Source organism: Geotrypetes seraphini, chromosome 11, assembly GCF_902459505.1.
Source record: "Geotrypetes seraphini chromosome 11, aGeoSer1.1, whole genome shotgun sequence".
In the NCBI taxonomy this organism is placed as follows: Eukaryota; Metazoa; Chordata; class Amphibia; order Gymnophiona; family Dermophiidae; genus Geotrypetes; species Geotrypetes seraphini.
In genome coordinates this window covers 87,514,113-87,541,549 of record NC_047094.1, presented here as the reverse complement: position 1 = coordinate 87,541,549, position 27,437 = coordinate 87,514,113, and the positions used below count along the sequence as shown (strand labels likewise).

The 27,437-nt window shown below is 47.8% G+C and overlaps 1 protein-coding gene across 9 annotated transcripts in view; it reads right to left on the bottom strand.

Moving 5' to 3' along the window:
• Positions 1-27,437, bottom strand: part of YTHDF1 (YTH N6-methyladenosine RNA binding protein 1) — a 137,542-nt gene that overhangs the window by 38,274 nt on the left and 71,831 nt on the right. The window contains exon 5 of one of the 9 annotated variants that reach the window (XM_033963591.1): positions 19,320-19,402. The exons of the other annotated variants lie outside the window; for them this stretch is intronic. Within the exon in view, the coding sequence (XP_033819482.1) occupies positions 19,373-19,402 (30 nt within the window). The 3' untranslated portion in view covers positions 19,320-19,372. Of the gene's footprint in view, positions 1-19,319; positions 19,403-27,437 lie in introns of those variants that run through there. 9 annotated transcript variants of the gene reach the window in all.

Below are 27,437 nucleotides of genomic sequence, written 5' to 3'. Positions count from 1 at the left end.
GGCAGCTAGGCTTCAATGCTAAGAAATGTAAGGTCATGCACCTCGGAAGCGGAAATCCATGCAGGACATACTTCTTGAACGGAGAAACTTTAACTAGGACTTCAGCAGAACGAGATTTAGGAGTAATCATCAGTGCAGACATGAAAACTGCCAATCAAGTGGAGAAGGCTTCATCTAAGGCAAGGCAGATATTGGGTTGTATCAATAGAAGTTTCGTCAGCCGAAAGCCTGAAGTCATAATGCCGTTGTACAGGGCCATGGTGAGACCTCATCTGGAGTACTGTGTGTAATTCTGGAGGCCACATTACAGTAAAGATGTGCGCAGAATTGAATCGGTTCAACGGACGGCCACCAGGATGATCTCGGGGCTCAAGGGTCTCTCGTACGAAGAGAGACTGAACAAATTGCAGCTCTACACTCTTGAGGAACGTAGGGAGAGGGGAGACATGATCGAAACATTTAAGTACCTCACGGGACGTGTCGAAGTGGAAGATGATATTTTCTTTCTCAAGGGACCCTCGGCCACAAGAGGGCACCCGCTCAAACTCAGGGGCGGAAAATTTCATGGCGACACCAGAAAGTATTTCTTCACAGAGAGAGTGGTTGATCATTGGAACAAGCTTCCAGTGCAGGTGATCGAGGCAGACAGCATGCTAGACTTTAAGAATAAATGGGATACCCATGTGGGATCCCTACGAGGGTCAAGATAAGGAAATTGGGTCATTAGAGCATAGACAGGGGTGGGTAAGCAGGGTGGGCAGACTTGATGGGCTGTAGCCCTTTTCTGCCGTCATCTTCTATGTTTTTATGAGTTGGTGGAACAACTAAACGACTGGCTGCCCGGGATAGCCTCCAAAGACCATCAACGGATCAAATATTGACGCCAAAGGATCTATTTAACTTTTGTGACCAAAATATACACGGAGTTAAATACATTTATGTTCCAAAAGAAGAAATTGAAGAAAGCAAAAAGTTTCAAGAAGAAAGATGGCATGAAAGCAGCACAGTAGCCGGTACCAGAGAGCACCACCAATTTGTACCAGTCGACTCAAACTCGGTTCGTGTCAGCAAAGTTTCAAATGACACAATAAATTTTGTTGCCAAAATTTCTGATACTGCCATTCCAAATTTGAAAGTGTCCGAAATCTTTCCTGGTTGCTATGTTGCCTGTACTTACGATAATCAATGGTGGATAGGCAATGTTGTTGAAGTCTCAACTGAACAAAATGATGCATTGATAAAATTTATGCATCCTCACGGTCCAGCTCATTCGTTTTATTGGCCAGAAAGGCAAGACGTTTGTTGGGTTCCAGAGCAACACCTCATCTGCATGCTTTGTGCCCCTTCAGTTACATCATCCGGCCGCCAATATCAATTTCCAGAAACTGCATTGAAGAAAGTGGCTCAAAAATTTAACAGAATGTTATAAAGATTGCTGGCAGTTAAAATCAAAGTGGACTTCACTTCGGCTTGGGAACCATATAAGATACCCAATTTAGGCTTGGGAACCTAGGATAAGACACCCTAATCATTGGCTTTGGAACCAGAAAGATACCAACAAAAGGCTTTGGAACCTTGACAAAGAAACCAAATGCGAGGCTTGGGAACCTGGACGAAGTGGCCCACCCGTGGCTGGTATTGCACAGCTATCGGGCGTGACCCCTATGGCGATGGGGTTGCCAGTTCAAACTCTTGAACTGGTAGTGACAATGTCACCATGGACCAACGCAATAGAGTAGTAGTAATACTACGTCAATACAAAACTGTAACTTTAAAAATGACAGAATTATGTTGAAATAGAGGTTGTTGCCGTGGCAACGTCTCCCAACTTTGTCCCCCATTTTCAGCCATTGTTAACCTGCGTTGAAAAATGAAGTCCACTTTTCTAGGGGGTTTGAAATATGCTCTTTCTAATGAGACTGATTTGAAAGAGTTTCTAAAAGGTATTTTTCTGTAAAAGCAGGCTGAAAATACCCTATTTTTGGTCTTTTTACACAAATTAGCAACTTTACACTTAATTTGTAAACTAATGGAAAGAGCTTGGAGGTTGAAATTGTACTTTTGAAAACAACGTTGTACTGAGACATTATGCGCCAAATTTCGCATTTATTACTCAATTATTGTGGGAGCTAAGTAATGTCAAACTTTGACTTTTTTTGGAGCACTAATTTTTTCGGCTAAGTTTACTGTAATTCAGGCATTCAATCAGTGCTCGGCAAAAAATTGTTATTGGTAGCAATGAACAGAGCTCAAAAAGTTGTGCAGGGTAGCTAAGTTTCAGTTTTTTTGGAAACACAGCTCGGGAGATATTGTGTCTCAAAGTTGTCAGAATGTCATTGTCGTACTGTATTTCATTGTGGTATGGGGTCAAACAAATGGCTATATCTCCACAAATATTCCACAGGCGAAACTAAAACTTTACCAAAGTTCGTTTGAGACATGGTGGACTCTGCATATGAAGTTTCATCAAAATCCGTGATGGTCATGCAGGGCACTTTCCAAGAATCTGATCACTTGACATGGAATGACCCCAGCATATTTCCCCGTCCCATTCGGCTATTTTTTCGTACCACCTGGCTAGAAAAAATTTCTGGGGAGAACACTGCATAGGGATGTACAAAAGCAGTCATGAGCTGAACCAGACCCCTGTCAAACAATAACTGCCTCTGAAAAGGAAGTCACCAGAGTTGCCTTGGAGGTGAAATCACCAGCCCACTGCCAAAGCCAGAGCATTTGGTGGGCTGAAATAGAATATACTAACACCTTTGTCAGCACCTTCAAAAGGCCATATACCGTATTTTTGCTCCATAAGATGAACTTTCTCTCCCCCCCCACCCCCCCAAAGTGGGTGGAAATGTCTGTGCGACTTATGGAGGGAATATAACAATATTTTAACACACACACTCCGGTATCTTTAAATTCTGGTAGTCCAGCGGTGTTTCGGCAGGAGTGAGCTTTCCGTGCTCCTGCCCCTCTTTCGCTAGACAGCTGCCTCATTATCTTGGGGCCAGCGGCGCACAAGGCAGGAGCGAGCTTTCTGAGTTCTAGCCTGGGCCTGCACCGCTCCCTGAATGGCTGCCTCCAGTCCACTGCACTCCCTCTGGGTTTAACAAATCCGTTCTTTTCTTTTTTTTAATGTGAGGAGGGAGGAAGGAATACAGGGCAAATACCAAATGGGGTTGGGTAGGGAACTAGCACCACCAGCTATACCCTGAGATAGGCACCCAGGAAGCCTAATCCCCTTGACTGAACTGAATTAGCCAAGCCAAATCAGGAGCCTTGTTGGGCACACTGAGATGAGACAAAACCAGGAGCAGGAAAAAGACTACCCAACCGCCTGCTGGAGATAGAGAATATTGGATAGCCAGTGAGCTTACCATCCTATATGACAGCCACACCTTATTTTATATTGAATATCTAATCATTTATTAGAATATGGATAATATACTGTTTACATTTAGACCTCTGTCTTTGCTCCTGCTTGTGTAGTGAATTTTAAGATTTTATGTGTACTTAAAGACTGTGTATGTTAATTGTGAGCCGCTTTGGCAAAAGGCAGAATATAAATGTTTTAAATAAATAAAACTCAGTTTGGTTCTCTACCTCCACCTGCTGGTGGATGGACATAACTCACTCGTCTGGATTCATCTGCTGCTGCTGACAAGGAATGATGAAATTGTCCCGATAGACCAAGACCTCAGAGAAGAATCATGGCACAAGGCCTGCAGCTCAAACCTTTATTGTCAAACAATGGCCACTAAAAATGTAAAATGCCTAGATCTACTAGTTAGCACAGGCAGTATGACAAGTTTTAATAAACGATAAACAATAATACAACTGTCTTCAGAGTGAGATCCTTAAGGGAGATGAAAGAACACTTAGAACATGGTAGTCTCAATGCCTGTGGGGCCTCTAAAGCACAAAGCCTGTGCTATCTTGTAAATACTGCATATGCTCCTCCACATATTGAAAAGATGAGTCTGACAATAGTAGTCCATGCCATGATAACATTACAACTAGACTACTGTAATGCCCTGTACACTGGTCAGGCCAAAATAATTTGCATTAGCTCTAACTAATTCAAAATGCTGTTGCATGGCTGATAGAAGGCTGCAAGTGTCTTGACCACATCACACCCTTTCTGTGAAAGCTACATAAGCTATATTTAAAAACTAAGCTTAATTTTCAAGGTCCTCAGACAAAATGGGCCAGAATACTTCAAGAATAAGTTAGACCTTTACCCACCTTTGATAGAAACATAGAAACAGAAGGCAGAAAAGGGCCACAGCCCATCTAGTCTACCCACACTAATGACCCACCCCCTAACTTCCTCCATGAAGAGATCCCACATGCCAAACCCATCTTTTCTTAAAATCTGGCACGCTGCTGGCCTCAATTACCTGTAGTGGAAGATTATTCCAGCGATCAATCACTCTTTCGGTGAAGAAATATTTTCTAGTGTCGCCATGAAATTTCCTTCCCCTGATTTTCAACGGATGCCCTTCTGTTGCCGTGGTTCCTTTAAGAAAAAAAGAGATCTTCTTCCACCTCAATACGGCAAGTGACGTCTCGATCATGTCTCCCCTCTCTCTGCGTTCCTCGAGTGAGTATAGCTGCAACTTACCCAGCCGTTCCTCATACGGGAGATCCTTGAGTCCTGAGACCATCCTGGTGGCCATTCGCTGAACCGACTCAACTCTCAGCATGTCTTTTTGATAATGTGGCCTCCAGAATTATACACAATATTCCAGATGAGGTCTCATCATGGATCTGTACAATGGCATTATCACTTCAGGCTTCTGGCTGATGAAACTTCTGCGGATACAACCCATGATTTGTCTGGCCTTGGATGAAGCTTTCTCCACTTGATTGTCAGTCTTCATGTCTTCACTAATGATCACCCTCAAGTCACATGCTGCTACAGTCCTTCCTAGGATCTCACCATTTAGGGTGTAAGTCCTGCATGGATTTTTGCCGCCAAGGTGCATGACCTTGCATTTTTTGGCATAGAAACTTACCCTGTTTCCCAGAATATATGACACTGTCTTATATTTTTAAAAACTCCAAAATATGCACAAGGTCTTATTTTCAGGGGGATGTCTTATTTTTCCATGAAGAATAATACAGTACACATTTATTGCTGAAAAAAGGCATTTATTACCTGTATATGGTACAGGTCATCACATCTCCATATTTCCATTCTCTGTTAATTTGGTAGGTAATTGCTTTAGTCTAGCATACCAAGGAAGGAGCAGAGGGGTAGTCTGTTCTGGGTATAGGCAGGGTGTGTGCATGGAGCAGGTGTGGGTCCGCAGACCACGTGTGCCATCATTGTTCCACTGGCCCCAAATTCTCTCATATCAATTTCCTGTTCCAAGGTAGGGGATCAGCAGAGCTGACACACACACACACACACGTCCTGTCCCCACCCTGAAAGCCTGATGCCCCCCCCCCCGACTCACCCTCCCCCCCCGCAGGACCGCTCCCACCCCCACCTCGAAGGACCGCTCGCACCCCCACAGCTTCCCGACCCCCCCCCCCCATCATGTACAAGCTTATACCGGTGTCCTGCTGCTACCTCTTGGCGGTCCCGACTCCCCGACACGATCGGGGCAAGAGGGAGCTCAAGCCCTCTTGCCCCGCCGACTCCCCAACTCCCCGACAATATCGGGCCAGGAGGGAGCCCAAGTCCTCCTGGCCCTGGCGACCCCCCCCCCCCGCTAGTTGTTCGGGCCAGGAGGAAGCCCAAACCCTCCTGGCCATGGCGACCCCCTACCCCCACCCCGCACTACATTACGGGCAGGAGGGATCCCAGGCCCTCCTGCCCTCGACGCAAACCCCCCTCCACCCAACGACCGCCCCCCCCCCAAGAACCCCCGACCGCCCCCCCAGCTGACCCGCGACCCCCCTGGCCGACCCCCACGACACCCCCCCCCCCCTTCCCCGTACCTTTCTGTAGTTGGCCGGACAGACGGGAGCCAAACCCGCCTGTCCGGCAGGCAGCCAACGACGGAATGAGGCCAGATTGGCCCATCCGTTCCAAAGCTCGCCTACTGGTGGGGCCTAAGGCGCCTGGGCCAATCAGAATAGGCCTGGGAGCCTTAGGTCCCTCCTGGGGGCGGGGCCTTGGGCACATGGTCGGGTTGGGCCCATGTGCCTCAGGCCCTGCCCCCAGGTGGGACCTAAGGCTCCCAGGCCTATTCTGATTGGCCCAGGCGCCTTAGGCCCCATCAGTAGACGGAGCTTTGGGACGGATGGGCCAATCCGGCCTCATTCCGTCGTTGGCTGCCTGCCGGACAGGCGGGTTTGGTACCCGTCTGTCCGGCCAACTACAGAAAGGTACGGGGAAGGGGGGTGGGGGTGTTGTGGGGGTCGGCCAGGGGGGTCGCGGGTCGGCTGGGGGGGGCAGTCGGAGGTTCTTGGGGGGGGGCGGTCGTTGGAGGGAGGGGGGTTTGCGTCGAGGGCAGGAGGGCCTGGGATCCCTCCTGCCCGTAATGTAGTGCGGGATGGGGGTAGGGGGTCGCCGTGGCCAGGAGGGTTTGGGCTCCCTCCTGGCCCGAACAACTAGCGGGGGGGAGGGGTCGCCAGGGCCAGGAGGACTTGGGCTCCCTCCTGGCCCGATATTGTCGGGGAGTTGGGGAGTCGGCGGGGCAAGAGGGCTTGGGCTCCCTTTTGCCCCGATAGTGTCGGGGAGTCGGGGGGGGGGGCAAGAGGGCTTGGGATCCCTCTTGCCCCGATCGTGTCGGGGGTGCCGCGGTTGGCTGGGGCAAGAGGGCTTGAGCTCCCTCTTGCCCCGATCGTGTCGGGACCGCCAAGAGGAAGTAGCAGGACACTGGTAGGAGCTTCTACATGATGGGGGTGGTCGGGAGGCTGTGGGGGTGCTTGCCAAATAGTGCCTTATTTTCGGGGGGGGGCCTTATATTTCCCAGGTGGGGAAAAAAGGGGGGTGTCTTACTAAAGGAGGAGGTCCTATAATGGGGGAAACACGGTAGTTGCCAAGTTTTTGACCAATGCTCCAGCAGGACTCCCCTATATCCAGCTTCCTTGTTACCCAGTCGAAGAAGCTGATCAGATTTGATTGGCAGGACCTTCCCTTCGTAAAACCATGTTGATGGGGATCTCTTAGATTCTCCTCGTTCAGGATTGCATCTAATTGGCGTTTGATTAGTGTTTTCATAAGTTTACTCATTTTCGATGTGAGACTCACCGGTCTGTAATTCGCAGCCTCCGTCTTGCATCCCTTTTTGTGGAGTGGAATGACGTTAGCCATTTTCCAATCCAACGGGACTCTTCCTGTACTTAGGGAAAGATTGAAGAGCGCGGATAACGGTTCTGCCTGGACGTCACTCAACTCCCTGAGCACCCTGGGATGTAGTTTGTCTGGTTCCATAGCTTTGTTCACCTTGAGTCTTGATAGCTTATAGTAGACACTGCTGGGCGTAAACTCGAAATTACAAAACAGGTCTGAGCTTTCCCTTGTCTGCAGCTGAGGGCCGGATCCCGGCGCCTCGCAAGTGAAGACTGAGCAGAAGTATTCATTTAAAAGTTTGGCTTTATCGGAGTCCGATTCTACATAGTTCCCGTCAGGATTCCTAAGGTGTACTATCCCATCTGTGTTTCTTTTTCTGTCACTAATATACCTGAAGAAGGATTTATCGTCCTTCTTGATGTTCTTCGCTAGATTCTCCTCTATTCGGAGTTTGGCCTCTCTGACTGCTGTTTTGACTGCTTTAGACTTGGCCAGATAGTCTTCCTTAGATTCTTGCTTCCCTGATTGTTTGTAGAAGATAAACGCTCTTTTCTTCTTTTTTATGAGGTCTGAGATCTCCGCAGAGAACCACTGTGGTCTATTGTTTCTTCGCCGTTTACTTACTGATTTTATGTCGCGGTTGGTTGCTTCGTGTATGGTTGATTTCAGAGTTGCCCACATTACCTCTACATTATCTGTTTTGGCTTGGTTTTGCAGTGCCCGATGGACGAAATCTCCCATGCTTTCGAAGTTTGTGCCCTTAAAGTTGAAGACCTTGGTTGATGTGTTTAACTTAGTGAACTCTTTCCTCATGTTGTGGTCATTGGAGGCCAATGTATCGCCTACCGAGACTTCTGTGACACTTTCTCCGTTGTGAGTATCAGGTCCAGTATCGCCCGATCCCTAGTGGGCTCTAATACCATTTGTCTGAGTCTCGCTCCCTTTATAGAGGTTAATACCTTCCTGCTGCTGCTGGTCGTAGTGGAAAGTTTGTTCCAATTCACATCAGGCATATTGAAGTCTCCTAGCAATACTGTGTCTCCACGCAAAGTGATATTCTCTATGTCTTCGACTAATTCTATATCCATGCCCTCCTGTTGTCTTGGAGGTCTGTATACTATACCAAGATACAGGCATTTGTCCTTTCCCCTAGCCAAATTCACATAGAGGGATTCCCCGGTGTACTTGAGATCTGCGATTTTGGTAACTTTGATGTCCTCTTTAGTGTATAGTGCTACCCATCCTCCCATTTTGCCCTCTCTGTCTCGACGAAGTAAGTTGTATCCCGGTATAGCCATATCCCACCCATGGGAGTCTGTGAACCAAGTCTCGGATATCGCCACCACATCTAGGTCAGCATTCCTCATTTCTGTCTCTAATTCCAGAATCTTATTGCCCAAACTGTGGGCATTAACGTACATAGCCCTTCATACCTTATGTTTGCTATGTCTCTGTATAGATATTCCTGCTTGAGCTAATTAGACTCCTATAGTACCTCTAAGTTCTTCTCAAAAGCATCACTATCTGTACCCTCATCAAAAGAAATTGTACAATATGGTGAATCTATTCATGAGGTGAATCTCTTCATAAATGAAATTTAAAAATTCCAATAAATAAAATAAAATACAGCTCTCTGCATTGTGTCAGAAGACCCCAAGTATTCCAAGTTCTAGGACAAGTGAGACAACTTTTGGCCATGATCACAATCCAGCTCAGATCTTAAATCACCTGGAATGTGGATAACTGGGACCTGGATGTGGATAACTGGGAGTCAGTACTCATCAGGCAGGTATCAACATAAGAGTGGACCCTGATCCCCTGATTGCAAAGATGGGCAATCATGATCATCATCACATAGAAGAAGCCGTACAGGGATCTCGCAAGGCCAAAGGAAGAGCTCAAAATTGGAAATGACTGTCTAGTATACAGAATAATAGATAGTGTTTGCAATTGGCTCTGTTGAGAATGTTGAAGTAGGCCTCCACCAAATGCAAAGGGATCAAGAATTTGCCTAGATTTACCACAATGTGATGACGAAGTACAAGGTCTCTATGCAGGACCTACATAATAGGAAGATTTTGTGAAGGCCAAGAAGACTCTTTAAAATAAGGTCCCCTTCATCTGGCTCGACCCCTGACAGCAATATCAGTTGAAAAGCCCTCCTGACAGAGTTAAAGAGATAAGGCAGCAGCTCTCTCCAACACAGAATTGATGGCAAGCACTCCTCCTCCTTTGGAGGGAGCACCTAGAGGTGCTACTCTGGGCCCCTAGGGAGAACAAGTCCAAGAGGGCTCCTTCCTTCTTCAAGGGCTCCCAGAGAACCCAACATCCACTCAGAGCCAGCGTGTATCTCCAGCTCTTAATACCAGCCCCATTGTACACCTAGGGCCTCTGCTAGATTCAGACACAAAAGTGGAAGAGGAGCAGGAAGGTCTCCAGCCCCCCAGGCTAGTCACAGACTGGAGCCGGTAAGGCTGCATAGATAAGGCAGCCAGCAACAAAATGGTTACTGTTTCCATCAATGCCATTGGGACTTTGGGTCCCAAGGCTGGAGGGCAAACTTGCCCAATATTCCCCTTCTCTGGTCTTTTAATTTTTAATCTGTAGTTATACAAAATGATCTGAGAAGAATTGTAGTATCTGCTTAGCAATATTTAAAATATCACATACATACAACTAGATAAGACAGAAGGAGAACAAATATCTAGACCACTGCCATTATATACAGTAATTTACATGATCACCCAACTCGTGATTGGGTTAAAAACAGCTTCAAGTACAGACGCGAGTGAATGACACATTAGCAAAAATTGGAAACTGTATTAGAAGTAGGTAAGATGAAGGCCAGTTTCTCTGGTGGCAGATCTCCATGGCAACTGCTGTTGCTCTAGTATTCACAGAAGACAGACCAGTTTAAGGGCATAACCATGCTCTGCAGAACACTATCTGGCACACTCCTATGCTGCTATGCTGTTTGTTTCATAAATGCAGAACCAGATTTTGAGTGACAAATTCATCAGAAAACTCTCTTTGAATTTACCTTTGAATTTCAAGGACCAAAAATATGGAACGGCCTTCCAGGTAGAGAGTTGCACGGGGACAGAAATCCCACCCGTCCCAGCCAAAGTCCCACCCGTCCCCACCCGTAATCCCACCCATCCCCACCCGTCCCCGTGAGGAATCCCTCCGTCCCCACCCATCCCCGTGAAGAATCCCCTCCGTCCCCACCCATCCCCGTGAAGAATCCCCTCCGTCCCCACCCGTCCCCGCGAGGAATCCCCTCCGTCCCCGCCCGTCCCTATAAACTTCAGAAATAGTTATTTCATTTAATTATGCTACTGAATTAAAGGCTCTGGTAGAAACCCATTTACAAATAAGCAAAAAGACTTTATTAATTTGAAAATATTAATTGGGAAGAATACATACTTTGTAAACGGGTTTCTACCAGAGCCTCTAATGTTTATAAATTTTTATCAATACAACTAATATACTACTTTATCCTGAAGCAAAAAAAAAAAGAAAAGAAATAGAATTCTTTTCCTACCTTTGTTGCCTGGTTTCTGCTTTCCTCATGTTCTCATTCAATTCCTTCCATCCACTGTTTCTCTTCCTTCTGCATCTTCCATTTGCTCTGTTACTGTGCCTCTCCCTTTCTTCCCCCTTCCAAATTGGTCTGGCACCCATCTTCTTCTCTCCGCTCCCCCCATAGTCTGGCATCTGTCTTCTTCCCTGCCAGCGTCTTCTCCCTACTCTCTCTTCCTCATTTCCTTTCAATGTCCTTCTCCCCCCATCTTCCCCATGTCCTTTCAGCGTCCTTCTCCCTCTCTGTCTTCCCCATGGCCTTTCAGCGTCCTTCTCCACCCCTTTCTCTTCCCCATGTGCTTTCAGCATCCTTCTCCCCCCTCTGTCTTCCACAAGTGCTTTCAGAGTCCTTCTCCCCCCCCCCCGCCCTTCCCATGGCCTTTCAGCGTCCTTCTCCACCCCTTTGTATTCCCCCATGTGCTTTCAGCGTCCTTCTCCCTCCTCTGTCTTCAAGTGCTTTCAGAGTCCTCCCCCCCTCCTGTCTTCACCATGGCCTTTCAGCATCCTTCTCCCCCCCTCCTTCTCTACCGCCCCGGGTGCAGCACAGCCGGCCAGGTCCCCTTACTTTTGTGGCACTTCCCCGACCGACCGACAACAGCCCCGGTCCGACAAACCTCCCTGCCCTTAACCGCGAATCTAAATTACCTTCTTACAGCTGCTGTAAGAAGGTAATTTAGATTCGCGGCTACAGGGCAGGGAGGATTGTCGGACCCGGGCTGTTATCGGTCGGTCGGGGAAGTGCCACAAAAGTAAGGGGACCTGGCCGGCTGTGCTGCAACCGGGGCGGGGCGGACCGCCCCCCTCCCTTGGTAGCCACTCGAACCGCGAGGCTGCTCTCCTTCTCCTTACCTGCCCTGCCTGCAGCACAGAGCCGAACGGAAGTCTTCCCGACGTCAGCGCTGACATCGGAGGGAGGGAGGGCTTTGTTTAATCCCTCCCTCCCCTCCGACGTCAGCGCTGACGTCGGGAAGACTTCCGTTCGGCTCTGTGCTGCAAGCAGAGAAGGTAGGGAGAAGAAGAGCCGCGCGACTGAGTACATCCAGCCCCGCAGGAGCCCCGCGACCCTCGGAGGCGTCCCCATGGGATCCCCGCGACCCTAGGGGGCGTCCCCACGGGATCCCCGCGACCCTAGGGGCGTCCCCACGGGATCCCCGTGACCCAAAGGGGGAACCCGCGGGATGCCCGCGGGATTCCCGTCGTCCCCGTTCCCGTGCAGCTCTCTACTTGCAGGCAGCTTACGACAGATCTCTTCTTACATACAATTCAGAAAGTCACTATGGTCATTCCATACAAAGTGGGTCATTCCATACAAAGTGGGCCAGGAGCCCACACTCGACCCTCTTGAAATCCAACCAAATTTCACAGGGGTGTTGTCTAGGGTCTCAAATGAAACTCTGCAAAATTTTTGGGATCTATCTCAATTTGATCAGGAGCTATGGGTGGTTGAATAAAAGCAATCGATCCACTCCCATGCCTCATGTGACCTAAAACATCAACTATGCTTAAACATTGCGGCAGAAGGAAACTACCCAGGAGTCTGAAATTTTGCAGTTTGGTACAACACCTTGGGGCAAGTTTCTGTGTCAAGTTTGAAATATTTTGCGAACGTGCTTCCATTTCTACAGGTCAGCAAAGTAGGCAACAAAATTCACAAATGAAAATTTTTGGCACAGTTTGGCTCCATACTGCTGCTGGTAGGTAAGTCAGCTGAGGGTACAACTTTACCAGCAGACATGTACCATGAGGTACTTCCAAGATTTACAATATGAGCTTATACAGTCATTATGACCATCGAAAAAAATATGGCTTTATGCATTTATTCAAATTTTCAATGTTTTTCAGATCCATATGGTGTTATAAGGTCGTGATGAACCTTAAAGCCATTACTTAGTCATACAGCCACTGTGCTATGATAGTTGCAAGTCAGAATATGTTCAGAAAAGCTGCATGTAACAGACATACTACTACAGCTATGCGTACATTCTTGTGAATCACATGATTATGCATTTGGGCTTGCACGCAGTAAGTAGTTTGTGCAAGCCAATGCATGTTTTGACTGTCATCTTGCAAAAGTGCACAGTAAGTTTGTCAAAAGCTGAGCATAGCACGAGAAGAGTACTTGTGGCTGGCAAAACTTGGTTATGAGTTTTCAGACCAATATAGTTCCACTGCACATTCACAATGAAATGCCAATGACCCTTCAACATAACATGCTTATGCAAGCAAGTAATGCTTATCTTTAAACCATCAATTCTCACCAAAGAAAGGTTGGGTCCAAGATGAAGCAGGATAGCTTCTGTAGCAAAAAACATGGTCTTTCAAATATATTTTTTTTTAAAAACACTACACATTAGAGATATTTGAATCTGAAAACCAGTGAAAATTTGCATAAATGCATAAAGCCATATTTTTGGGATGGTCATATCTTCAGCTTCACTTGACTGTAAAAGCTCATATTGCAAATCTTGGAAGTACCTCATAGTACGTCTGCTGGTAAAGTTGTACCCTCAACTGACTTACCTACCAGCAGCAGTATAGAGCCAAACTTGCCAAAAATTTTAATTCGTGAATTTTTTTTGCCTAGTGGAGAAAGCTTCATCCAAGGCTAGACAAATGATGGGTTGTATCCAAAGAAGTTTCGTCAGCCGGAAGCCTGAAGTTATAATGCCGTTGTACAGATCCATGGTGAGACTTCATCTGGAATATTGTGTACAATTCTGGAGGCCACATTATCAAAAAGATGTACTGAGAGTTGAGTCGGTTCAGCGAATGGCCACTAGGATGGTCTCAGAACTCAAGGATCTCCCGTATGAGGAACGGCTGGGTAAACTGGAGCTATACTCACTCGAGGAACGCAGAGAGAGGGGAGACATGATTGAGACGTTCAAATATGTCACGGGCTGTATTGAGGTAGAAGAAAATATCTTTTTTCTTAAAGGACCTACGACAACAAGAGGGCATCCATTGAAAATCAGGGGTGGGAGATTTCATTGCGACACCAGGAAGTATTTCTTCACCGAAAGAGTCGTTGTTCATTGGAATGATCTTCCACTGCAGGTAGTTGAGGCCAGCAGTGTGCTAGATTTTAAGAAAAAATGGGATAAGCATGTGGGATCACTTCAAGGAAGAAATTAGGGGGGTGGGTCATTAGAGTGGGCAGACTTGTTGGGCCGTGGCCCTTTTCTGCCGTCATTTTCTATGTTTCTACTTTGCTGACCTGTAGAAATGGAAGCACATTTGCACAAGATTTCAAACTTGGCACAGAAACTTGCCCCAAGGTGTTGTACCAAATTGCAAAATTTCAAGACTCCTAGGTAGTTTCCTTCTGCCGCAGTGCTTAAGCAAAGTTGGCGTTTTAGGTCACATGAGGTATGGGAGTGGACTGATTGCTTTTGTTCAACCAATAGGACACGACTTGGAAGCAGAACTGAGACAGGTATGCAGGACTGGAAGTGTAACAGTGATGGGGGACTTCAACTACCCGGGGATAGACTGGAGTACGGGACACTCCAACTCCACGAGGGAAGCAGGATTCATAGAAGCTGTGAAGGACTGCCTCATGGAGCAACTAGTCAAGGAACCGACGCGAGGGGATGCTACTCTTGACCTCATCCTTAACGGATTAGGGGGGCCTGCAAGAGGGGTAGAAGTGGGAGGAACACTAGGCAACAGTGATCACAACATGATCAGATTCACATTAGAAAGGGGGTCACCCATAGTGGGGAGGACCGCAACGACTGCGCTCAACTTCAGGAAAGGGAACTATGTTGCTATGAGGAAAATGGTGGGGAGGAAGCTCAGGAACGGCTTTAGGATGGAGACTGTAGGGAGCGCCTGGACCCTTCTCAGGGACACACTGCAGGAAGCGCAAAAACTGTACATCCCCAGTTTCAGTAAAGGCCGCAAGAACAAGCGGTCAAAAGACCCGGTTTGGATGACACCTGAAGTAAAGAGGGCAATCAGTGACAAGAAAGTGTCCTTCCGGAAATGGAAGAGGGATCCAACGGAGGAAAATCACCAGGAGCACAGGAAATGCCAAAAGGAATGCCACCGAGAGGTTAGAAAAGCAAAAGGGAAATACGAGGAGGGGCTGGCCAGGGAGGCGAAAAACTTCAAGGCATTCTTCAGTTACGTAAAGGGGAAGCAACCAGTGAGAGAGGAGGTGGGGCCATTGGACTATGGGGATAGGAAGGGAGTGATTAAGGAGGATAAAGAGGTAGCTGAGAGGTTGAATACGTTCTTCTCGTCGGTCTTCACGAGCGAGGACACGTCCAATATACCGGACTCAGAGGAGCTCATGAGTGGGGAGCAGGCCAAAAGATTGGGGCATATAGAGGTAAGTCGGGAGGATGTCCTCAAGCAGATTGACAGACTGAAAAGCGGCAAATCACCGGGACCGGACGGGATCCACCCAAGGGTTCTAAAGGAACTAAGTCAGGAAATAGCGGGCGCAATCCAGCATGTTTGCAACCTATCCTTGAAAACTGGAGAGGTACCAGAGGACTGGAAACTGGCGAATGTCACACCTATCTTTAAGAAGGGATCGAGAGGTGACCCCGGGAACTACAGGCCGGTGAGCCTGACTTCAGTTATAGGGAAGATGGTGGAAGCAATGATCAAGGACAGCAGTTGCGAGCACATCGAGAAAAATGGCCTACTGCGGACAAGCCAGCACGGATTCTGTAAGGGAAGGTCGTGCCTGACAAACCTTCTGTACTTCTTTGAGGGAATAAGCAGTCAGGTGGACAAAGGGGAACCCATAGACATCATTTACCTCGATTTTCAAAAGGCCTTTGACAAGGTGCCACATGAAAGGCTGCTTAGGAAGCTGTGGAACCACGGGGTGGGCGGGGATCTACACAGATGGATCAAGCATTGGCTGTCAGGTAGACTACAGAGGGTCAGAGTAAAGGGCCAATATTCTGACTGGCGGGGAGTCATGAGCGGTGTGCCGCAGGGATCGGTGCTGGGGCCGCTACTCTTCAACATATTTATCAATGACCTGGAAACGGAGGCAAAGTGTGAGGTTATAAAATTTGCAGACGATACCAAACTCTGCGCCAGAGTTAGGACCAGGGAGGAGTGTGAGGAACTGCAAAGGGACCTCGATAAGCTGGAGGACTGGGCAAACAAATGGCAAATGCGCTTTAACGTAGATAAATGCAAGGTCATGCACATAGGGAAAAAGAACCCGTTGTTCGAGTATAAAATGGGGGGGAGATTGCTGGAAGACACTGGACTTGAGACTTGGGTGTGCTAGTGGATCCATCCATGAAACCATCCGCACAATGTGCAGCAGCCTCGAAGAAAGCCAACGGGATGCTGGGCATCATCAAGAGGGGCATATCAACCAGGACGCGGGAAGTCATCATGCCAATGTATCGAGCGATGGTGCGCCCACATCTGGAATACTGCGTTCAATATTGGTCGCCGCACCTCAAGAAGGACATGACAGTTCTTGAGAGAGTCCAAAGGAGGGCAACGAAACTGGTAAGAGGGCTGGATAAACTGGGGCTCTTCTCTCTGGAAAAGAGGAGGCTCAGGGGGGATATGATAGAGACCTTCAAAATTCTTAGGGGCATAGAGAGGGTGGACAGGGACAGGTTCTTCAGACTAAAAGGGACGACAGGTACGAGGCGGCACTCAGAGAAACTGAAGGGAGATAGGTTCAAATCAAATGCAAGGAAGTTTTTCTTCACCCAAAGGGTCGTGGACAAATGGAATGCGCTCCCGGAGGAAGTGATCTGGCAGAGTACAGTACAGGGATTCAAACAGGGATTGGACAGATTCCTGAGGGAAAAGGGGATCGTGGGGTACTGAGGGAGGTGCTGGGGTGTTGCATAAGTATAGACAGCTCACCAGGTTGTGCAGGTGCAAGGCCGGAGGGTTAGAACATTGATGAGAAGATAGGACTTTGATGAGAAACCTAGGGGGCAAGGGGGCCCCTTCTAGTGATTAAGGCAGGTCATGACCTGTTGGCCGCCGCGGGGGCAGACTGCTGGGCAGGATGGACCTCTGGTCTGACCCGGCAGAGGCACTGCTTATGTTCTTATGTAACCACCCCTAGCTCCTGACCAAATTGAGATAGATTCAAAAAATTTTACAGAGTTTCATTTGAGACCCTAGACAAGACCCCTGTAAAACTTGGTTGGATTTCAAGGGGGGGGGGGGGGGAGTCAAGCATGGGCGGTTTTCAGTATTGGTCTACTTAACGTAGAATGACCCATATCTATTCTCCCTACCATCAATTCAGGATATCACTAAAGACACAATGATTCCTCCTATAACCTCAAGACTAAAACTCAATATGATTTACAATCCTTGATGTAATTGCCATGTATATCCTTTAATCTTATTGTAAGCCGCAATGAATCCTTGCTGACACTTGCGGGGTATAAGAAACTGTATGGTATGGTATGGTTCTCTGGTGCCATTGGAGCTTAATACAGAAGTAAGGGAGAATAGTTCATTAAACGCAGAGAGCAAATGATAGTTTTAAATCTTCTTGGCTACATGACCAATATAGCATCCGGTTTCTGTAGGATCCCAGAGAAAGAAATCCTTGTTTTAAACCCTTCTAGCTGAAAAAAGTTTATTTTATGGGTAGTCTACAAAAGGACCGCCAAGGAAGGCATTAGCTGCTGAAGCATGGACCATGTTGGATCCCTTTCTGCACATACTACACTACTGAATAAAACTTATGGTCATCCATTAATTTTTGTTCCAAGTTGTTTCTTTTGTTTGCTTCTTGCATTGGTGTGGAACAATTGGTCGTCTTTTTGGTTCTCTGGTATAATATGGGAAGCTCACAAAAACAAGATACTAATTGCTGTTCGCTAAATGTATATCAGCAGTGCTAAAGATATACCACAATGAAGTTCAAGCAAAGACACCACACAATCAGAGTGCTAAAGGAAAGGCAGCTAAGAGCTCCAAGCAAAGAGAATTCTGCCTCTTGACGGCCAGGGTCTAGAGAACAGAATATGTCTGCTAAAAGTTTTTTTTTAATTGCCGATTTCTAAACAGCAGCAAAGAGATAAAAGCAGACACTTACTTCAGCGATGCTAACATTTGCAGTAAGGAAAGTAAACAATTGAATACTTGCCAGGTAGGAAATGTTTTCCCCAAAACAGAAATCCTTAGCCTCACTTGACTCTGTATTGTTGCCCCACAAGGAAGAAAGAAGGATCCAGCACCACTGGGTACTGCCCCAGATAGGGGATGAGAGACTCAGCGTCACCAAGTATCATAGCTCAGATATTACTTCTAGGAAAAATATGAGCTGGATTCACCAGCAGCAACCCTCAGCTGCTGCTAAATTGTGGAACATACCACCATATAGCTAAGACATAAATATGATTAATACAGAGTCTGAAAATGATTGAAGGCTTGGCATTGTCTCACTATTATACAAACAGGACTGTGGAGTTGGTACACTAAACCTGTCACTCTGACTGATATTAGGCTTTTCATTTTTTGTTCTAGATCTAAGATATTTACATCTTTATCAGAACTTTAAATATAAGGCACTCCAGAGCAGATAGACAGATATCACTCTCTCTCTGGAGGAGAGTTTGGCGTAGCTGTTAAGAGTTACAGCCTTAGCACCCTGAGGTTGTGGGTTCAAACCATCAGCAGCTCCTGGTGAACCTGGGCAAGTCACTTAATCTTCCACTGCCCCAGGTACATTAGATAGATTGTCAGCCCATTGGAACAGATAAGGAAAATACTTGAAGTACCTTTATATAAACCCCTTTGAGTGCGGTTGTAAAACTAAACCATCATTCCAGGATTTAAGGGCAAGTTGGATGCATATCTTCTTGAAAAACACATTGAGTAACTAAGGTATTCGCCAGGGAGACCTGGCTGGGCCTCCGCGTGTGCGGATCGCCGGACTCGATGGACCCATGGTCTGTTCCAGTGCTGGCATTTCTTATGTTCTTATGTTCTTAAAAAAAAAGGTGGTATACAAGTCCCAATCCTTTACCCTTTGGTCTGTCCATCAAGTCCAATATCCTGTTTTCAACAGAGGCCAACCTAGGTCACAAGAACCTGGCAAGATCTCAAGAGTAAAACAGATTTTACACTGCTGATCCTAATAAGTAGTGGATTTTCCCAAATCCATCTTAATAATGGCTTAAGGACTTTTAGGAAATTATCCAAAACTTTTTTAAACCCTAATTTAAAAATACGCTAATTGCTTTCACCACATTCACCTACGCTAATTGCTTTCACCACATTCTCTGGCAATGAATTAGAGTGTAATTACACACTGAGTAAATAAATATTTTCTCCAGTTTATTTTTAAATCTACTGTTAGAAGCTTCATTGCATGCCCCTTAATCCTAGTATTTTTGGAAAGTATAAATAAGAAAACCACATCCACCCATTCTAGTCCACTCGATATTTTATAGATCCCTATCACATTTCCTATGAGCTTTCTCTTCTCTAGGCTGAAGAGATAGAAATAGAGCGTAGCCCAATGTTTAGTGCGATGAACTGTGAACCTGGGTTCAATTTTCACTGCAGCTCCTTGTGATCTTAGGCAAGGCCACTTAACCCTCCGTTCCCCTAGATAGAAAAACAGATTGTGAGACCAGTAAGGACAGAAAAAGTACCTGAATAAAATAAGCAAATGGCTTTTGCTGTACCACAGAAGGGTACCCTTTAACCTTTATATCTATTCCCTTTACACTTTATATCTGTTCTGGATCTTGGATTACGAGCATAATCCGTTCCAGGAGCATGCTCGTAATCCAAAATGCTCGTATATCAAAGCAAGTTTCCCCATAGGAAGTAAGGGAAACTTGCTTTGATATGTTCCCACCCCCCATCTTCCCCCCCCACGAGAATCGGCATTGCTCCCCCCGAAGGCCCCCTCCCCGTGGACCGGCACCCCCCCGCCGCGACCTGAGATCCCCCAACCCACCCGAACCCTCTTTTTACTTCCAGTATAGCCTCCGCATCGGCACCGGCACCAGCATGTCCTGTGCGTTGGTTCCAGTGCCTGAAAATCTGCTTCCTGTGCCGAGCCTTGAGCATGCGCACATGCTCAAGGCCCAGCACAGGAAGCAGATTTTCGGGCACCGGCACCAACGCACAGGACATGCTGGTGCCGGTGCGGAGGCTACACTGGAAGTAAGAAGAGGGTTCGGGTGGGTTGGGGGATCTCAGGTTGCGGCAGGAGGGGTGCCCGATGGCGGCGGGGGTGGGGGTCGGATCGCGGGGGGGAAGGTGCCGGTTCACGGGGGGGGGGGGAGGGCGTTCGTACAGCGAGTCAAGCTCAGTTTACGAGGCACCAAGTTTGCGAAAATTTTGCTCGTCTTGCAAAACACTCGCAAACCGGTGCACTCGTAAACCGAGGTACCACTGTACTTGAATATAGAATTTAAGTAAAAATGTATATACATAAGCATAAAATGATACATTTACCATGAACTTTTAAATATTTTGAAGCGGGAGTAAGAGTTAGTATGTTTTACTAACTCCACCCAAAATTGCTTCTGACTCCCCAATAAGAAACTAATGTCAAGAGTATAGGGGAGTGAATTAACCTAGTGATCTCAACAGGTTATGCTAGATGATAGGGGAAATGATGAAAGGGTAGCTATGCAAGGGGGTGGTGAATTGGTGCATGGGTTATTTAGTTATACATTTTTTAGGATGTAATTCCACTTTGTTTAGTTTAATAACTGTAAGGCTGCTTATAAATCCCAAAAATTAGTTTAACATACTTCCATGAGGGAACATTTATTAGGAATAGCAATTATGACCTTATGACCCAAAAATTCATAGCTACACAGGAACATAAGATATATGAATATAAAATTATCATTAAACTCATACAAAACGGACAGCAGAAAATGGTTTTTAACTCGCGGCTTCTCTGCCACCTTTTAAGAATCAAACCCATCACAATCTCCACTAAACACATACTTTCCCCTTCATGCTACATTTGTAATATTCTATGAGTCGCTTGCATTTTATGACATTGCCCTTTTTAGCTCTGATCTGCTCATTCTGTTCTGACCTAAGGAATAAAGTCTTAATATATTTCAGGAATGAAGTTTAACACAATGTATTTTATATATCTATCTACATATACACACACTCCCATCTATAAATTTTATACACAGACATTTCTAGATGTGTGTATGTATAAATATATACATTATATGCATACACATCTGTATATCTATATCTATATATATCTATATATATATATATATATATATGTATATATATATATATATATATAGACAGACATCTATATCTATACTAGTGCTGCACATTTACCTCCCTTTTACAAAGCTATGTTAGTGGCTGCCGGTGGGGGAACTGTCCCGAAGAGTACGGCTTTGTAAAAGAGGGGCTTAACATGGTAATATCATGATTAACGCATTCAGAGATTAACGCATGTTAAAAATTTTAACATATGTTAACGCCCCTGGTCGCCTTGGCTCTGCCTTGGTCGCCGCCTGCCACAGTCCACTATAATCCCCTCCCTCCCTCTAACTAACCTTTTATAGCCTGCTAGCAATTAAAGCGGAGCACTGCTGGCAGGCTCCCTGGCTCAAGTCTCTTGCTATCCCTGCTATACCGGAACAGGAAGTTACATCAGCCTTTCCAGTGTAGCAGTATACAGCCACCTACCACCGCTCGAAACCTCCCACTGCCATCACCCGCCACGGTCTATTATATCCCCTCCCTCTAACTTATCTTTAGAGCACTGCCAGCAGGTTTGCCATTTCCAGCCTTTCATGGTCTCTTCAGTCTCTGCTACATAGCTGTTATATCAGCTGTTCCAGTGTAGCAGGATACTGCCACCTGCCCTGCCAGCCAGTCTACTATATCCCCTCCCTCATAACCTTTTATAGCTTGCTGGCAGTGCTAGCGATTAGAGCACTACTGGCAAGCTCACCAGCTCCAGACTCTTGCTCTCTTCAGTCCCTGCTACAACAGAATAGGAAGTTACCTCAGTTGTTTCACTGTAGCAGGGACGATTTGGAGCCTGCAGGTCATGCTCTATTTAAATTGCTAGCATGGCAGGCAAGCTATAAAAAGGTCAGAGGAAGGGGAGGAAAGAAAGCGACCAACCTGACCGGACGAGGGACGGAGGGAGGGAGGAAAGATAGATATCCACCTATGGAAAGAGGCAGGCAACCACTGAGGGAGGAAGAGAAAGAAAGAAAGAGAGAGATACCCAACCACGGAGAGAGGGAGGGAGGTAGCAAGGAAGGCGAGGATCACAGGAAGATTTGCTGGGAGAAAGATGCAGATGGGGGGCAAGGGTGATCTATGAGAGGACCAGATTTTGGAATTAGGGATAGGAAAAACAAGGGATATGGTGACAGAGAAGGGAAAGAGAGAAATGGTGAGCAAAGAATGATGGGGAGAGGGAGAAAAGAGACGAGAGGGTACCCATGAAAGGGAAGGGAAAAGAAAGGAAGGGGAAGGAGATGATGGTGCCCCATGAATGGCAGGGAAGGGAAAAAAAGAGACAAAAATTAGACAGATTTGAAGAGGAGGAAGAAAAATGGAAGTTGATCATGAAAGGTGGATATAGGGCAGGAAGAAGACAGAAAAAAGAAACAGTGACTAGACAGAGAAGGGAAGCAGAAACAAAGATGAGGAACAAGAAAGATAAAATCTTGAGTCTCATTTCTTACCATCTTCAGATTTACAACTTAAATGGTCCCAAGAATTTAATATAGAACTCTCCCCTAAAGAATGGTCTACATTCTGGTCTAAAATTAACAGACCTCTTTTGTCTGCCAGTATGTCACAGTCCTTACATTTTCTAATGTGGCATTTTGTATGGACTCCTTATATGATGAAAAGAGCCAATTTAGTACAGGAAGATAAATGTTGGTTAGCACTGTTCAAACTCTCCTGGGACACTATCTCACATGATTTTCAACTGCCCCCCAGATACAACCATTCTGGTCCCAAATATGGTCTTTCATTTGAGCTATCTCAAACTGTACTGCTGATTTATCATTTGATATTATTATTATACATCCATTACATCCATGCTTTGTTAACAGCTCATGTGAGCCAAAGTTGTTTGATATTATGATATCCATTGGATTACAACAAGTGCTGCAGTTCTGAAAATCCACATCTTCGTTAAATTTTCCTTTCTGGTGGAACTCTTTATGCATGTTTAAAATATTTGAACAGTATGCTGCAGACAAATTACATTCCCATACTGTCTCTCACTCCAGAAATATTTGGAAACTCATTGACTCTTTCCTACAAAAGATATACCGTATTTTCACATAGATAACGCGCACCCGTGTAAAACGCGCACACAGGTATAGCGCGCAAAAAACACAAATTTATGTACAGAAATTTTTATATAGCACGCACACCCGTATACCGCGCATGCTGCCCGACTCTCCCGTCGCCGCCTGACTCTCCTTTCGCCAGCCCCGACTCTCCTCTGGCCACCCCGACTCTCCTTTCGCCCGCCCGACTCTCCTCTCCACCTTGAAGTCCTGTCCCCACCCTGAAAGCCTGATGCCCCCCCCCGACGTCCGATTCACCCCCCCAGGACCGCTCGCACCCCCACCCCGAAGGACCGCTCGCACGCAACCGCACCCCCACCCCGAAGGACCGCTCTCACACACTCCCACCCGCACCCGCACCCCCACCCTGAAGGACCGCTCGCACCCCCACAGCCTCCCGACCCCCCCCCATCATGTAGAAGCTCCTACCGGTGTCCTGCTGCTTCCTCTTAGCGGTCCCGACTCCCCGACACGATCGGGGCAAGAGGGAGCTCAAGCCCTCTTGCCCCAGCCAACCGCGGCACCCCTGACACGATCGGGGCAAGAGGGAGCTCAAGCCCTCTTGCCCCAGCCAACCGCGGCACCCCCGACACGATCGGGGCAAGAGGGAGCTCAAGCCCTCTTGCCCAAGCCAACCGCGGCACCCCCGACACGATCGGGGCAAGAGGGAGCTCAAGCCCTCTTGCCCCCCCCCCCCCGACTCCCCGACACGATCGGGACAAAAGGGAGCCCAAGCCCTCTTGCCCCGCCGACTCCCCAACTCCCCGACAATATCGGGCCAGGAGGGAGCCCAAGTCCTCCTGGCTCTTGCGAACCCCCCCCCCCCGCTAGTTTTTCGGGCCAGGAGGGAGCCCAAACCCTCCTGGCCACGGCAACCCCCTACCCCCACCCCGCACTACATTACGGGCAGGAGGGATCCCAGGCCCTCCTGACCTCGACGCAAACCCCCCTCCCCCCAACGACCGCCCCCCAAGAACCTCCGACCACCCCCCCAGCCGACCCGCGACCCCCCTGGCCGACCCCCATGACACCCCCACCCCCCTTCCCCGTACCTTTGTATAGTTGGCCGGACAGACGGGAGCCAAACCCGCCTGTCCGGCAGGCAGCCAACGACGGAATGAGGCCGGATTGGCCCATCCGTCCCAAAGCTCCGCCTACTGGTGGGGCCTAAGGCGCCTGGGCCAATCAGAATAGGCCCGGGAGCCTTAGGTCCCTCCTGGGGGCGGGGCCTTGGGCACATGGTCGGGTTGAGCCCATGTGCCTCAGGCCCCGCCCCCAGGTGGGACCTAAGGCTCCCGGGCCTATTCTGATTGGCCCAGGCGCCTTAGGCCCCACCAATAGGTGGAGCTTTGGGACGGATGGGCCAATCCGCCCTCATTCCGTCGTTGGCTGCCTGCCGGACAGGCGGGTTTGGCTCCCGTCTGTCCGGCCAACTATACAAAGGTACGGGGAAGGGGGTGGGGGTGTCATGGGGGTCGGCCAGGGGGGGCGTGGGTCGGCTGGGGGGGCGGTCGGAGGTTCGTGGGGGGGCGGTCGTTGGGGGGAGGGGGGTTTGCGTCGAGGGCAGGAGGGCCTGGGATCCCTCCTGCCCGTAATGTAGTGCGGGGTGGGGGTAGGGGGGTCACCGTGGCCAGGAGGGTTTGGGCTCCCTCCTGGCCCGAACAACTAGCGGGGGGGGGGGGCGCCAGGGCCAGGAGGACTTGGGCTCCCTCCTGGCCCGATATTGTCGGGGAGTTGGGGAGTCGGCGGGGCAAGAGGGCTTGGGCTCCCTTTTGCCCCGATCGTGGCGGGGAGTCAGGGGGGCAAGAGGGCTTGAGCTCCCTCTTGCCCCGATCGTGTCGGGGGTGCCGCGGTTGGCTGGGGCAAGAGGGCTTGAGCTCCCTCTTGCCCCGATCGTGTCGGGACCGCCAAGAGGAAGCAGCAGGACACCGGTAGGAGCTTCTACATGATGGGGGGGGGGGTCGGGAGGCTGTGGGGGTGCGAGCGGTCCTTCAGGGTGGGGGTGTGGGTGCGGGTGGGAGTGCGTGCGAGCGGTCCTTCGGGGTAGGGGTGCGGGTGCGTGCGAGCGGTCCTTCGGGGTGGGGGTGCGAGCGGTCCTGCGGGGAGGGGGGTGTGAATCAGACGTGGGGGGGAACTATGTAAAAAAATTTTTGTACAACGCGCTCACGCGTATAACGCGCAAGGGTGTGCGCGGTACGTAAAAACCACGTATAACGCGCGCGTTATATGCGAGAAAATACGGTAATTGTCTGAAACCCTTATATCCTACTGTTACTGTTATTATTCCTGATACAGTGTTAGGATGTGTTTAACTTTCGTGAACTGTATAAGTTACTTGAAATTTGTTTTCTGTTAATCTTCAATAGGAAGGCAGGACTTAAACGAGATACCAAGGTGGCAAGGGAGCCCCTTCTAGTGATTCAGACAGGTCGTGACCTGTTTGGGCCGCCGCGGGAGCGGACTGCTGGGCAGGATGGACCTATGGTCTGACCGGCAGAGGCACTGCTTATGTTCTTAATAAAAAGATTGAACTAAAAAAAAAAAAAAAGAAAGATAAAATCACCAGATAATGAAGGTAAGGTTTTTTACTTTTAGTTTAATAAAGGGGTAATGGAATTTGATATAAAGAGATTAGGCTCTTACCTTGTTAATATATTTTCTAGTAGATAGGTGTGTCATTCTGGACAAGCTGGTAATTTTCCTGTAGCTGTGAACCTTGCAGAAGGAATCCATGGTGGATTTTTTCTGAATCCCTCCTACTTCACACATGGCTCTGCTGCCCCCTACAGTTAGTTCCAAAGCAGGTAAGCACCCTTTCGTAAAATATATGTAAAGCAGGGATATGAAGAAACTTCTCCAACTGACAAGTCTGTTCTGCTCTAAATATAACAAACCATCAACAAACATGCCAAAAGAAGTATTAATAGAGCTCCATCAGTACCCCAAAGTATGGCAGTAATAAGCCTAATCTTCATGAGCCTACTTTCTGACTGGCATCCAACTTACAGGCTTGGAGAAGAACATTCTGAGTGACAGTAGTTAGGGTGCAGGAAATAAATGACAGGAGGGGGGTCCAGAATGACACACCTATCTACCAAAAAAGATATTAGTAAGGTAATAACCTATTCTCTTTTTCTAGTGTATTAGGTATGTCATTCTGGACAAGCGGGACGTACAAGAGCAGACCTAGAAATCTAGGGAAGGATGACTGTGCAAGCTCGTAACACTGAGGATCCAAAGGTAGTCCTCTCTTGCTGCCACAACCACTCTGTAAAACTTGGCATGTGTATGTAAAGTGGACCAAGTCACTGCCTTACAAATCTCCTTGGGGAAGTCTGCCCTAGCTTCGGCCCACGATGAAGCCACACTTCTAGTCAAGTGTCTTTACTGAAAACAGGAGACCGTTTCCAACACACAATATGTATGCTGACGAGATTGCCCTACGGATCCATCTGGAAATCGTAGTCTAGCTGGATTTGTCAGCATAAAAAGATGGTCAGATAGTCGAAACTTGTTGGTGATCTCAAAGATATCGGAGAAGCTAGCATCCAGCTTCTTCAGAATCTGGTCCTGTTTCCTGGAACCTGTGGACTGGAATGCTGGCAATCTGACTTTCTGGTTAACATGGAACCCCAAAACCACCTTCGGCAGGAAAGAAGGAATGGTGCGCAAACAAGACTCCAGCTTCAATGAATTTAAGGAAAGGTTCTCTGCAAGAAAGAGCCTGGAGCTCAGAGACCCGTGTCACCAAAGTCACCGCAACCAGAAAAAATGTTTTGAGCATCAGATCCTTCAGAGGCTCATAGGGAGCCTGGCCAAGACCCCGCAAAACCATGTTAAGATCCATAACGGGAAAGGAGATTTCACCAGATGCCTGATACGCAGTGCACCCTTTAGGAATCTGGCTATGTCCAGATGAGACACCACCATAGCTCTGCGGTCTTCAGCTCTAAAACAAGACAGCCCTGCTGCTTGAATTCTAAGGGAAGCCAATGTAAGCCCTGTCCAGCTTGGAAGAAAGCCAACACCACCGAGACTGGAGCCAAAAACAGTTCTTGGGTGCACCAATGTAGGAAATTCTCCCAAGCTTTAATGTAGGCTGAGATTGTTGTTGGTTTCTTAGATTTAAGGAGAGTGGCAATGACCACTTCTGAGTACCCCTTGTGCGTTAACATTTCACATTCAATAGGGAGGAGTGTGAGGACCTGCAAAGGGACCTGGACAAGCTGGAAGACTGGGCAAACAAATGGCAAATGCACTTTAACGTGGAAAAATGCAAGGTCATGCATATAGGTAAAAAGAACCCGTTGTTCAAA